The sequence below is a fragment of the Haliotis rufescens genome, unplaced genomic scaffold (genome assembly GCF_023055435.1).
Source record: "Haliotis rufescens isolate VD_foot unplaced genomic scaffold, xgHalRufe1.0.p SCAF_28, whole genome shotgun sequence".
Lineage (NCBI taxonomy): Eukaryota > Metazoa > Mollusca > Gastropoda > Lepetellida > Haliotidae > Haliotis > Haliotis rufescens.
The window spans coordinates 6536260-6549953 of NW_025963979.1; the positions used below are offsets into that span (position 1 = coordinate 6536260).

The following is a 13694-nucleotide window of genomic DNA, read 5'->3' on the forward strand; positions in this document are numbered from 1 at the left end:
ACTTTGACCCCATTTTGCACCCAATCAAAACAATAGAATCTCGCATCCATTCGATACACATAAACAATATGGCCGGCGTCGGCTAATGACACTGAAAGGTAAAACGTTTTACTCGAAAGTCTTATGCATGGGATTCTTGAAAGTTATAAATAATAAGTGTTACAATGCAGGATTATGTCATGTATCAGTTTCTATAAAACATGTCACTTTTACAGTGTGTACATTTCAGAAAAATAGTTAAACTTATAGTATCTCCTAATTTCGTTATGGCATGTTTGTTCATGACGAGGCGTTTGGCGTTATTTTGTACCACAAACAAATACACTTATAGCCTAAGAGAAATATATTCATGCCTGTGAATAAAGTCGATTGTAAACTTATTTTATGTAAATGACCCTATTCATTAGTGTTCTTGATGGATTTGGTTTTAATTTACCGTATGTTTTGCCTATTCCCGTGAGAGTGAAGAACATCTGCATCAAGTCAAAGAAAGGGTTTGAATATCTAAGAATTAAACTTTAATAGCCCTGTTTTGTTTTTTAATAGCATTACTTCCACGCACATTGAATTATTTAGTGATTATGGTGAAAACAAGATATTCTGTTACTCGTAATAAAGCAGGGGTGATCACTTCATGAATTTTTATGATTCACTTGAGTCCCCTGTAGTTTTTTAACCCTAGTGTCAACAAATTTCATCAGCTAAAACAAACTAGAATGTTAGAAACACACAACAGTCATGATAATATTGAAGAAAACACCATTTGGGCACGTTTCATTAGAAATAACCCTTTGGGAATAATGTATTAGATAAGGCCCTCAGCAACTTATGTTTGTCGTACTCAGTGACTTGGCTGAGTGTGTGTCATCATACCCCAAGTCACTGATTTGTCTAGTCCAGACTTGATAATATCCAGGCCGCTGAAAAGCAGCGTTAAGCAGAAAACAAACATTAGAATTAATTGTTTTTACTGATCATGCTGATGAAACCAACAAAAAGTTTTTGTTTCTGAAAAGTTTTGCAGGGTCATCAAAGTTAAGATGTTTAATGGTTGCCAGAGGACAGTATAATTTCTTATCATAAACTAAAATATCATTTCATGACTTTATCGTCGACATGTTTAATGAATGAATATATTTCTGAACGGCACAGACAAACTGACTATGATGATTAACAGATATCAACCCCTATTTACCATGATGACACATCGCATTGAAAGGCATCAGGTCAGCGTGATAGGTGTTGATGTATAAAGCCAAGTTCAAAATCATTCTAATGAGTACTATGAAAATAGATGTTTTCCCACATGACCCATAGAGCCAAGGTTAGTTAATGTCATATGATGCACCCTTGCCGAACTTGGCTGAAATTCGTGGGCTCAATCGTAGCACCACTAGTGGTTATTACGGGTTATGTCCCTTCTAAGCCTCTCATATGGACCAATCAGCTTCCATCACTTGCATTTGTTTCAAACAAAACGGTAGCGTCCAGTCAAGACGATCTGGTCGATAATCAAGATCTATGTTTGATAAAAAAGGGTCTTACATCGCAAAGTGCATCAAATCACGCAAGCACCTTTATTAAAAACATTAAAAGGTTTGGAAAATATCTGTTGACAACGATTTGGCGGTGCACATGCTTTGCAAATCCTGCAATCGACTGAAATCTGCGCGACAGTTTACGAACCAGATTTTGATTTCCTCGCGCGATTTTGATTGGACTATGCATAGACGCGTTAGTCCAGCCAAAATCTAACTCCATTATACCAGCCTAGTTCGGCAAGGGTGGAAACTGGACTTTTATAGTCAGTGAACTCTCTTGCCTCAGGAAGATGTATGATGCCTTGTCTGGTACCATCCACAAACTTTGTACATCTTCAACTTCTTTACTTTTACTATATGATTGATAAAGGTGTTTGTGAAAAGATTTGGGAGCCAAGACTCTTCTAGAAATTGTTGAAACTATTTTTTATAAAAATTTATAGACTTTCAACATAGATTTATTCACCATATTATTTTCATGAACATGATGAAGTCAGCACTGTTTAAGATTAAACTCACAGATGATGACGTCTGTATTTTTTGTGACAAAGAACAAGAAATCGTCATGCATTTAATTTTTTGCTGTCCACATGTACAAAAGTTCTGGACTGAACTGAACACATTCCTTGATGAGTCTGTGAGGAAATAGGTTTTCTTTTCACCACTTCTGCCAAATTGTTTGGAGTTGAACCAAAACATACCATAATTAATCATATAATCCTGGCATCAAAGAGATATATCTATACATCTACTATAAAAACACAAATTCCATGTCTTGGCCCATTTCTTGGAGGATATATTGAGGATTGAAAAACACATAGCAATAAATAATACCCTTTCCAATTTTAACAATAAGTGGCAAGAACTGATGAACAGATTATAATGTTTGAGTATATTGGGGCTGGGACGAGTCCAAATTTACTTCCCGGGTACCCGACCCCCTATTACCCGACCCTACCCGGGTACCCACTGCAAGTCTCAAGAGTTGGGAACAAAATGTCTGATTGATAATTGTTTTACCGCTGCCCTGGTTAGAACTATTTAGATACATGTATCAAACAATCAGATCATGCTTTTTCTCAAACATGTACAAGTCAAAAGGAATGTGTGCATCGTCAGAAAGAAATGTAAACATTAGAGACTTGTAGTGTAACCACTGAGCTATAGTGATTTTTTGGTCATTAAACAATATATCATGTGACTAACCACGGGTCCAGGTAGTCCTGTCGGTACCCGGGTCCTACTCAGGACCCACCCGACCAGAGTACCCGAGTTACCCGTCCCAGCCCTGGTACAAAACAACACCCCATCATGCTTTAACATAAAATATATTGCATTAAATCTTATGATGTCTACAATGTACAGTTGTACATGCCATGCATTTTCTGTATATGTAAAATATTGCTGGAATGAATGAAAAAACAGCATAAGAAACAAAAACACTTTGTACATTTTCAACCTTTTCACTTATACCATATGATTGATATAGGTGTTTGTGAACAAATTTGGGAGCAATGCTCTTCAAGAAAGTAAAATGCACTATGACCTTACTACCAGGCTACATCTTTGATGTTCTAAAGAACTATTTTTATCAAAAATAATATTCCTTCTTAGAGCATCTTCCTGAGGCAAGGGAGTTAACTGACTGTAAAAGTCCAGTTTCAATCGTAGTGTGAACAGTGGCTATTGCAGGTTATTTCCCTTCTACATCCCTCCTACTGACCAATCAGATTCCATCTCTCATATCACTTGCATTTGCTTCAAATAAGATGGCGGAGACCAGTCAAGATGATCAGATGATGATAATCAAGATCTATATTGTAATCAAACGGGTCTTACCTCGCGAAGTGCATCAAATCACGTGTGCACCTTGATTACAAACATGAAAGGATTTGAAAAATATCTGTTGATGCGGAATTGGCAATACACATGCTTATTAAAATCTGGCAGTCAACTGAAATCTGCACAGCAGCTAGCTGATAAACAGGATTTTAATTTCATTACACAATTTTGATTGGACTGTGTACAGACTCATTAGTCCAGCTAAATTATAACTTGATAATTCCAGCCTAGTTCGGCAAGGGTAGAAACTGGACTTATTTAGTCAGTTAGCTCCCTTGCCTTGGGAAGATGTCTTAGAGCTAAGGGGTACTGGTGATCCAGTCACTAAGGCTCTACAATTCGCAGCTCAGAGTTGCATCGCTAGAGTACCCAAGAAACCTCTCACACCTGTCAATACATATTGACGGTAATAGGTCTAATAGTCATGTGTATCTGTATAATTTTGTCAGGGTATGAAACAAGGCTGTGTAAAACTTGCATGAGGCAAAAGAGCCCATTATCCATGTATAAATTTTGTGCAATCTTCTGCCTGATATTGAAGCAATCGGTAGAGTAGACAGCAAGGCTAGGGTGCGTGCTGCACAAGAAATATCGCCAATGTAATTTTTGGGTCTGAGCACTAAGCTGGTTTCTCTCTGGCTATATGAAGCAAACCCTGGCTTGAATCATTGGTTAGAAGAGAGTGACTGCACCACAAACCGGCCTAATGTATTCATGGTTGATAGAGGAACATAATGCATACAAATGTGTGATGTATAGTTGAATTTTTTACTTTATTTTGTTAGGAATTGTTTTGTTGATGTCAACTTGGAAAAAGAATTGTTATGGATATAGAGGTTCATTCATATTTCATACTGGCTACACATATTGACATCACGACTCTTGGCATATGTCAGTGAATTGCAGTGGTTGTCTTTAACATACAAGGGGCGATTGATAAGTTCTAAGAAGTACTTCTTGGTCACTCAAAAAGTTGTTGACCGCTGTAATGATGTCATCATCTGACTGGAAATGAGTTCCAGCTAAATGCCTTTTCAACTGTGGGAACAGATGATAGTCCGATGGAGCCAAATCAGGTGAATAAGGTAGATGTTGGAGAAGTTCAAAGCCACACTCATGGATTTTGGCCATTGCTATCAGTGATGTGTGTGCTGGAGCATTGTCGTGATGATAAAGCACACCTTTCGTCAACTTTCCACGTCGCGTAACTTTGATTTTCTCTCTTAACTGTCTCAGAAGTTCCACATAGTAAGCCCCTGTAACAGTACGGCCTTTAGGAAGCCAGTCGACCATTATCACACCTTCAGAATCCCAAAACACGGATGCCATGACTTTCCCAGCTGAAGGCACAGACTTTGCTTTCTTTGGAGTAGGAGATGTGACATGTTTCCACTGTTTAGACTGTTGTTTTGATTCAGGTTCAAAGTGGTGGACCCATGTTTCGTCCATTGTAACAAATCGTTTGAGAAAGTTATCTGGATCACCTTCAAAAAGCTTGAGGTTCTCCCTTGAGAGATTCTCTCTTTGACGTTTCTGATCAGCTGTCAACAGTTTGGGGACCCATCGAGCAGAAACCTTGTGCATTCCTAGAATATCTGTCAGAATGAAATGCACTTGCTCCTGAGAGATGTCCACTAAGTTGGCTATCTGTCGCTGTGTCACTCGTCGGTCGTCCATGACTATGTCCAGGATTCGCTGTACCATTTCAGGTGTTGAAGACACAACAGGTGGACCAGGACTGGGTTCATCATCAGTGCTCGATCGCCCACGTTTAAACTCTGCCACCCATCTTTTCACTGTTGCATATGACGGGGCATCTTCCCCTAGTGTGGATAACATATCCTCATATATGGCATTGGGTGTTAAGCCTTTCTTGTAAAGGTATTTGATAACAGCTCGCTTTTCCTGTTTCTCCATTTTAAGTCATCTCATAACCCCCCTTGCAGTCAATAGCTTACCGGTATACTAAACTAAATAATGTGTCCAGTACAACAATCCTCCTGTGTATGTCACTGTACTTGATCAGTCTATCACCACCACAAAGGAATTCATCCGTACCACACTCCTTCAGAGGTAGGCTCACAACTTATCAATCACCCCTCGTATTGTTTTGTTGTTGTTAACTTGGAAAAATAAGATTATCAGTGCATAATATTGACACATTGTTATGGATATAAAGGTTCATCGATATCTCATACTTTGTCCACACAACACATTGACATCACAACTCTTGGCATGCGTCAGTGAGTTGCAGTGGGTGTGATTAACATATTGTTTGGTTCTTGTGATCTATTTTATTAATCAGTTTTTTGCAACATACTGTGGTTATTGTTCTTTTTATTAACACCAGATATTTTTTGCAAAGGGCTAGGTAATAAATGAAATTTTCTGGGATTTGTGTACCAGGGATTTATTTAAGGAACTTGATTTAACTTGCGCCAGGTACGTGTTGACATGAAAACCAAGTTGCACCAAACAAACCTATGTATTCATGTTCTCCCAACTTCTAAATGCCTATCAAAAACTTCAGGCAGCACCCTGGACCCACACATTTATCAAGTTGAAACATAAGTCGGTAAAAATTATTGGCGCATTGCTGTAAAATGTAATAGGAACATGTGCACATAATCTTGAAGTACCTCCAGTTGAAGACTTTGAGTCAAAGAAAGCGTAACAAATTACATGTAACACAGGGTTTAGTGATGTAGTATGATCAAAAAACTTTTGAGATATTGAATGTGTTCAAAGATTGACTTTGTGAGGACACATAAGGGTTCATCAAAGACAAATTTGAATTGTTATTTTACATGTTCTTGGTGCATGCATGAAAACAGAAATATGAGGTTACATTTTTCAATAATAGGTTTCACTTATGCATGTTTTACATTAGTAAATTGAGCCCGGTGGACCAATATCAAATAGGCTCAGGAAGGAAAACAAGAAAAATCTGAGTCTCCTTGTTATTATAAGGGAGAAGCTAGGATAAAACCATCCCAAGCATGATTCTTGGGAATCTTTTCAATGTGATATGTACCTGGCACCATACTTGAGAATGGTCCCAGCTTTGGCAAAGGCACCAGTGTTTGAACTTACAGTACTTTTTCATGCAGTGGATCAGTGAAATACATTTTCTTGTTTAAATATATTGAGTGTAGGTTGGCACACTATTCTAAATCACCATACTGTGCTGTGCAGAGTTGCATCCCTTGGTAGTGCCATGAAGTAGCTGAAAACAGCTGCCTGCCTGCCTGCATCCTGCGGTTGGTAACATTTCTGTTGGGATAGGTAAAATGTCAGCACTTGTTACTGTATTTGCTTTGACAATCAGTGTAGATTTACTTTATTAACAAAATCATTTCCGAGTCATGTTAACTTTGCTTGGTTTTTAGCTTCTGTGGTTTGAAGCATGCACCTGATTGGCTCATCTTGAGAAGCAATCACAGTAGTGTTTTGGCTCCACTGAAATGCTGCTATAATAGTCGCTGTATTTATTTTAAGCATATTGTTGCTGGGCCCATCGTTTGGGTGATTATTTCACGAACTCAAGCTTGTGTTTACAAATGCAGTTCTGCACCTTTCAAGAGTTACTTTTAGGAGTTGACAGACCTTCTCTCATAGTTGGATTAAAACGTATTCATACATTGTATGATCATGTCCAAGGTTCAAGTCCTCAAGCTGATAATGTTTCTAGGTTTGTCAGCACTACACCCGTACTCGTGGGTTTCCTCCAGTGGGTAAATGTCCAAGAGTTGCATGACAGCCTAACTTCCTTCCACATCAAGCTGATGCACCTTGATATAATTGAAATACTGTTCAAATTGAAGTGTCTTTACACCAAACTCACTCATTATATCCACCGTGATACTGCTGGAATATTGCTAAAAGCAGCGTAAAACTATACTCACTCACTCACTCATTATATATTAATGCAAATCTTTTGAATTGACAAGTCTGTACATGACTCTTAGAATCCTTTTCAGTAGATTTTAGTATTATTATAGATTCTTTTTAGTTGCACATATTAGACCAAACAGAATTTTAGTACTGATGGTGAAGAGCTATAGGACCATTTGAAAACAGAACCTTGTTGTGGCAGAGACTATTTCAGGGGTACATAGAGAGGCCCTTCAATTTCTCATGGGAGCAATCAATTACACCATAGCATTATATAATAGCACTTGAGGTTATTTACTTATGTCATAATGTGTGCTTCAGTAGGTTCTAAGTGTTATTGATATTGCAAGTAAAGGGAACAAAATGCATGAACCAGATGTCTTTGAGATACTATCTGTTTCAATTAGTAGTACTGATAGTTATTGTTAACTTGTACTATTGTTTTTCTTTGTATTTAAGTGAAAACAACAGTATGTAGTTGATGACATTAAGCAGACAATATGAAGCCGAAATAGTGATGGAAAATGTCAATATTCTGTTTGTTACATTTTTCAACCCCAATACCTCAGAATATTTGGGAAATGTTTTTCTGAAACATTTGTAAATTTAGATTAATACACAACAAACTGGTACAGAATATGTAATGAGTATGTGCTGGTTGAGCTAACAATGGCTGACAGAACACAGTATTGATGTTCAGGATGATATATTCTGACGTCAATGCCTTCCCACCTCATCCAATGATGAGACTCGTTCACACAAAACAGTGAAAACAGTCTTAGTTTATTATGGCAACCGGCACCACCAGTGCTTAATGCTTAACCACAAACATTCCCCAATTTTCGATATTGACATTTTTCAGTCGTGATATTTAGAGACATCCATGTTGTTTCCTATGCTTGCCACAGTTGTATAGCTTATTGATTAGAGCATAGCGCGGTTCTGTGTATAAGCTCGCTGCTTATTTTAATCAAGCATTCAATGTGTTTGCACAAAGCTGGGCAGACAGTCCTGTTTCTAGGCAGGAATGACTGTTTATCAATAAACTTTATCAAACAAATAGTTCCTCTTTCATCATAAACATAGTCCAGTATTATCCAATCCAAGGGGCAGTTTGCAGATGGTTGATACTTGATATATCATTGTAGAGTCTACGTCAAGTTAGTTATCTTTTTGATAACCGTGTACTTTGAATTTTGTGGTGTAGTTACTTCATTGAGCTCTGTGTTTGTCAGCTCAAGTTTAGGATTTGTGTGTATATATTCTTTGTTTTGTTTGACCAGTTCTCGTTATTGATGAAGTTCACAGCAATTTTGAGGACAGAACCGTGATCCATGGTCAAATTGAAAATGATGCAGACAAAGGAAAAGTAAGTATCATAGTTGCAGTACTTAGAAAGATAGGACATGTTGGCAGCCATATTTGGTTGTCTGCCAGATGGTATTGTTCACAGCAGCCATTATAATTGTTTGTCAATATGGACACAAAAGTGATCAGTCAATCGATCCTACTTAAATTCTTGTGCATGATGGTGAGGGGGAGATATATAGCTTGCTTTATAGATATTGAAATATATGTTTTTGATTTGTGAATATCCTATCAGCTCTTGTCCTAAAGGTCATGAAGTACTGATCCCATGTGATTAATGTTTGATTGTAAGTCATTGTATGAAACAAATTATACACCATTAAGTTTTTATGCTAAAAGAAATGTCATACAATATGGCACATTGTTCACAACTCATTTGAATGAAATTTTCATTACCTTTTAAGTGTTCTTTCAGTGTAAGACAGCAAGACCATTTTCCTATGTGTGTACTAGTTGAATTTTTTCATAGGTATTACTTAGAAGTTGATGGATGACTAAGTAAATTATGGTTAACAATTTCGTTAATTACTGTAAAAGCGAAGTTTTGGTATAGATCCTTACAGCATTGTCTTGTGTGACAACGGTATAAGGATCTATGCCGAAACGTCACCGAAGTTGTTTTCCATAAATTGTGTCTACTTTGTGCACTAGTTTACTAGTTTTTGAGGTTAGTGATAACTTAGACACGACTAAACCTGAAGATATTTCACTAGTTCTGTCAATACATTCTGTAAACATATTAGTCTACTGATTCTTGATGTTTAGTATGGCTTGAATGTATTCTCTGCATAGCTTTGTTTGTTATATTAAGATCAGGTCAGCTGGTGTTGTTTGTTATTCACTACGCAACTCGAACGGTTGTTTCAGGAATGCTTTAAAGAGATATATTAAGTCAGTCTGTCACCTTTATGAAGCAATCACAGAGTAAAAGTTAAATCAGGTGAAATATTGTTTTGGGCAAAATTGAATGTGTTGTGCCCGCAAAGTGAAACTATGATGTCATTGCATTGTACTCATGTTGTGCGATGTTATACCACTGTACGATGTCATCAATGGAATGTCACTGAGCATTCGAAATGCATCTTCCCAAAGCAAGGGAGTTAACTGGCTATAACTATGCTGGAATTCCTGGGCTCAATCGTAGCGCCACCAGTGGCTATTATGAGTTATGTCCCTTATATGCCTCTCCTATGGACCAATCAGATTCCAATTCTCATATCAGTTGCATTTGCTTCAAACAAAATGGCGGCACCCAGTCAAGATGATCTGATCGATAATCAAGACCTATATTGTGATAAAACGAGTCTTACATCGCAAAGTGCATCAAATCACGTGAGCACGTTGATTAAAAACATGAAAAGATTTAGAAAATATCTGTTGACAACAAGTTGGCGGTGCACATGCTTTACAAACCTTGCAATCAACCGAAATCAGCATGACAGTTTATGAACCGGATTTCGACTTTGTTGCGCGATTTCAATTGGACTATGCATAGACTTGTTAGTCCAGCCACAATATAACTCCATAATACCAGGTTGTTTGGCAAGGGTAGAAACTAGACTTTTATAGTCAGTTAACTGACTTGCTTCGGGAAGATGTAAAAATAAGGGAAATATGTAAATGCACACAATTATATCTATTTGCTAAGAAAATGTGCATCTTTTCTAGTAGATTTGTCTAACCTCAACAAAATACATTTTTTAACCTTTTATCAGCATTTTAAAATATCTTAAAATATTCAAATGCTATTAATTGTACTTTTTTGCAGACTGTTAAGACGGTTGGTGATGTTCTTTTATGCCTCTATAAAAAGTGTGAATTTGACATTGTTCGTAACAAGTGTGCCTTGTGCTATAAGGTGCACACTAACCCATTTCTTTCTTTAGTTGGACGGGGGCACGGGTGGCCCAGTCGTCTAAGGCGCCGCGATTTGCTGTGCAGAGTTTTTGGCTATGTTTTGGAACTAACCAGAGCATGAAACGAGCAATCGATTGCTACCTTTAATATGAATGTTTGACTGGCAACCCAGTCCTAATACCATTAGAGTTTCTAATAACATAAGTCGTTACCTCGAGGAGGCTTAGAAAGTGATTAAAAGTGATTACAAATAAGGAGGAAAAAATACTACCCGCAATGAAGAAGTTTATACTAGTTTATACATTCTTTTAGATGAGGGGGCGCGGGTGGCCCAGTCGTCTAAGGCGCCGCGATTCGCTGTGAAGAGTCGTGTCCCTTGGGCACGCCAGAAACCTATGATTGTGGGTTCGAATCCCGGTTCGCCCCAATTATGTTTCTAGGTTTGTCAGCACCATACCCGTGCTCGTGGGTTTCACCGAAGTGGTAAACGTCTGAGACCTGCATCACTTCGGGCTTTCCTCCCACATTAAGCTGACACGCCGTGATATAACTGGAATACTGTTAAAAGCGGCGTTAAACCCAACTCACTCACTCACTCACTCACTCACTCACTCACTCACTCACTCACTCACTCACTCACTCACTCACTCACTCACTCACTCACTCACTCACTTTAGTTGGACAGTGAGGTTAATTAATTTTTTTAGAAAAAGTTAAATGCTCTTATTACAGACCAGCTGACATCATTAAGCATAAATTTACCCAATGTATTTATGCTTGATGTGTCAGTTTGCATTAACCTTTTTTCAACACCAGTCAATCAGAACTTTTACTGCTGTTACACCAAGTCCCCAGAGACTCTGGGGTGATAGATGAAGCCTACATTTATGAAGGAAATTATCTGTTTGTAAAACATCTATGCTACGACATGTAACATGAAAAAATACCTGGAATTACCTCCATTTTCGAGATTTTGTATGAATAACACTAATACATGTGTTGATTCGTTCAATGTTTGGCGTCATTAGAAAGCTTTTGACTTTAATAATTTGACAGTAACCTCCCCTGGAGTATTTTCGAAGCTGTAACATGCCATTTTTTTTAATAGAAATTGGTTTCTTATGACACTTTCTGCTGCAAGGATCATGATTGGTCAAATTCTAGCACGTGACCTGAGGCAGCCAATCTAATTACAGCAATGGATATCTTCCTTGTGTATGATACATTTCAAATTTAGATGAAAGGTTTTGGTTAAATCGTGTTATTCTGAACGTTGTAAACAGGAAATCACAACCTATATTAAAATTTATCCTATGTTACGAGCGACAAATATTTCTCATACATATATTTTTGCGCATCAAACATTGTGTCTGAACCTACAAATCAAGGCGACGAAAGCCGAGATGTCATTTGACTTACATAACATGCGATCACATGAAATGATGGAAATAATAACTTAGGTGTAAGTTTGACAACTTTTGGATATGTTTTTGGTGATTTTATTTATTACTTTATAATTTGTTTATAGATTTGCTTGAAGCGTCTTTATTTTGCTCTTTGACTTGTTCGATATGGAGCCATTGCCTAACATGTGTCCAAGAATTTTCTTTTACAATATTATTGCAGGAAATGGTGAATAATTTTTTTTGATGTATCAATAAAATAAGATCAATTGAAATGAAATATGTACTTCATACGTATGCTGTCTTTAACAAGTGAATTTAATCATTCTAATGATTAAAATCGGATGCACATGAAAAGTTTGTTGGGATTACTAATTAATGAGTACAACAGCATGCCCATCTCAGAGTCAAACACGGTAAGATCAGAGAAGCCTTGTGCTTACAGTCTACTATAGAGTCATACATAAGATCAGAGAAGCCTTGTGCTTACAGTCTACTATAGAGTCATACACAAGATCAGAGAAGCCTTGTGTGAGAAGCATTGTGCTTACAGTCTACTATAGAGTCATACATAAGATCAGACAAGCCTTGTGTTAACAGTCTACTATAGAGTCATACATAAGATCAGAGAAGCCTTGTGTTAACAGTCTACTATAGAGTCATACATAAGATCAGAGAAGCCTTGTGCTTACATTCTACTATAGAGTCATACATAAGATCAGAGAAGCCTTGTGTTAACAGTCTACTATAGAGTCATTGCATTGCTTTAAGTTTACTATAGTCAAACATGATAAAATCATAGAAGCATTGCTTTAAGTTTTACTATAGTCAAACATGATACAGATCAGAGAAGCATTGCTTTAAGTTTACTATAATCAAGCATGATAAAATCATAGAAGCATTGCTTTAAGTTTTACTATAGTCAAACATGATAAGATCAGAGAAGCATTGTGCTTTAAGTTTACTATAGTCAAACATGATAAAATCTGAGAAGCATTGCTTTAAGTTTACTATAGTCAAACATGATAAAATCATAGAAGCATTGCTTTAAGTTTTCTATAGTCAAACTTGATACAGATCAGAGAAGCATTGCTTTAAGTTTACTATAATCAAGCATGATAAAATCATAGAAGCATTGCTTTAAGTTTTACTATAGTCAAACATGATAAGATCAGAGAAGCATTGTGCTTTAAGTTTACTATAGTCAAACATGATAAAATCTGAGATGCATTGCTTTAAGTTTACTATAGTCAAACATGATAAAATCAGAGAAGCATTGTGCTTTAAGTTTACATTAGACAAACATGATAAAATCATAGGAGCATTGCTTTAAGTTTACTATAGTCAAACATGATAAAAAAAATAGATTGGTTTAACGCTTTTGCTTGTGGGTTTCACGCGAGTGGTAAGCATCTAGGCCCTGCATCACTTCGGGCTTTCCTCCCACATCAAGCTGACATGCCAGAAGAGGAATTAAGGCATCAGTGAACCCATCATTTTACCTCCAAAGACATCCCAGATGAGGGGATGCAGTATCATGAATAAATAATGCAAATGCTAATAGCTATTTATACTCCTTAGCAACATTTTAATCATCTTTAATTATAGATAAGTACGTACCTGGCAGGTCTTGTCTGTACAAGCATCTTTTGTTTATGTTCCATTAATTCCTTGATACCAAGAACAACATTTATGTGGTAGACATGGCATAAATGTTCTACTGAGATGAAGATGTCAGAACACATCTCTAGCCACTATCAAAAAGACATTCTACTGTGGAATTCAAAAA

General features: G+C 37.1%; 1 protein-coding gene across 1 annotated transcript in view; it reads left to right on the top strand.

The window, feature by feature from the left end:
• The first annotated feature begins 39 nt into the window (after positions 1 to 39).
• The window catches only part of LOC124139184 (coiled-coil domain-containing protein 154-like), an 85562-nt gene continuing 71907 nt past the window's right edge, over positions 40 to 13694 (top strand). The window contains exons 1-2 of the mRNA XM_048402703.1: positions 40 to 98; positions 8561 to 8646. Coding sequence (XP_048258660.1) covers positions 8612 to 8646 — 35 coding nt within the window. The 5' untranslated portion in view covers positions 40 to 98; positions 8561 to 8611. The remainder of the gene's footprint in view (positions 99 to 8560; positions 8647 to 13694) is intronic.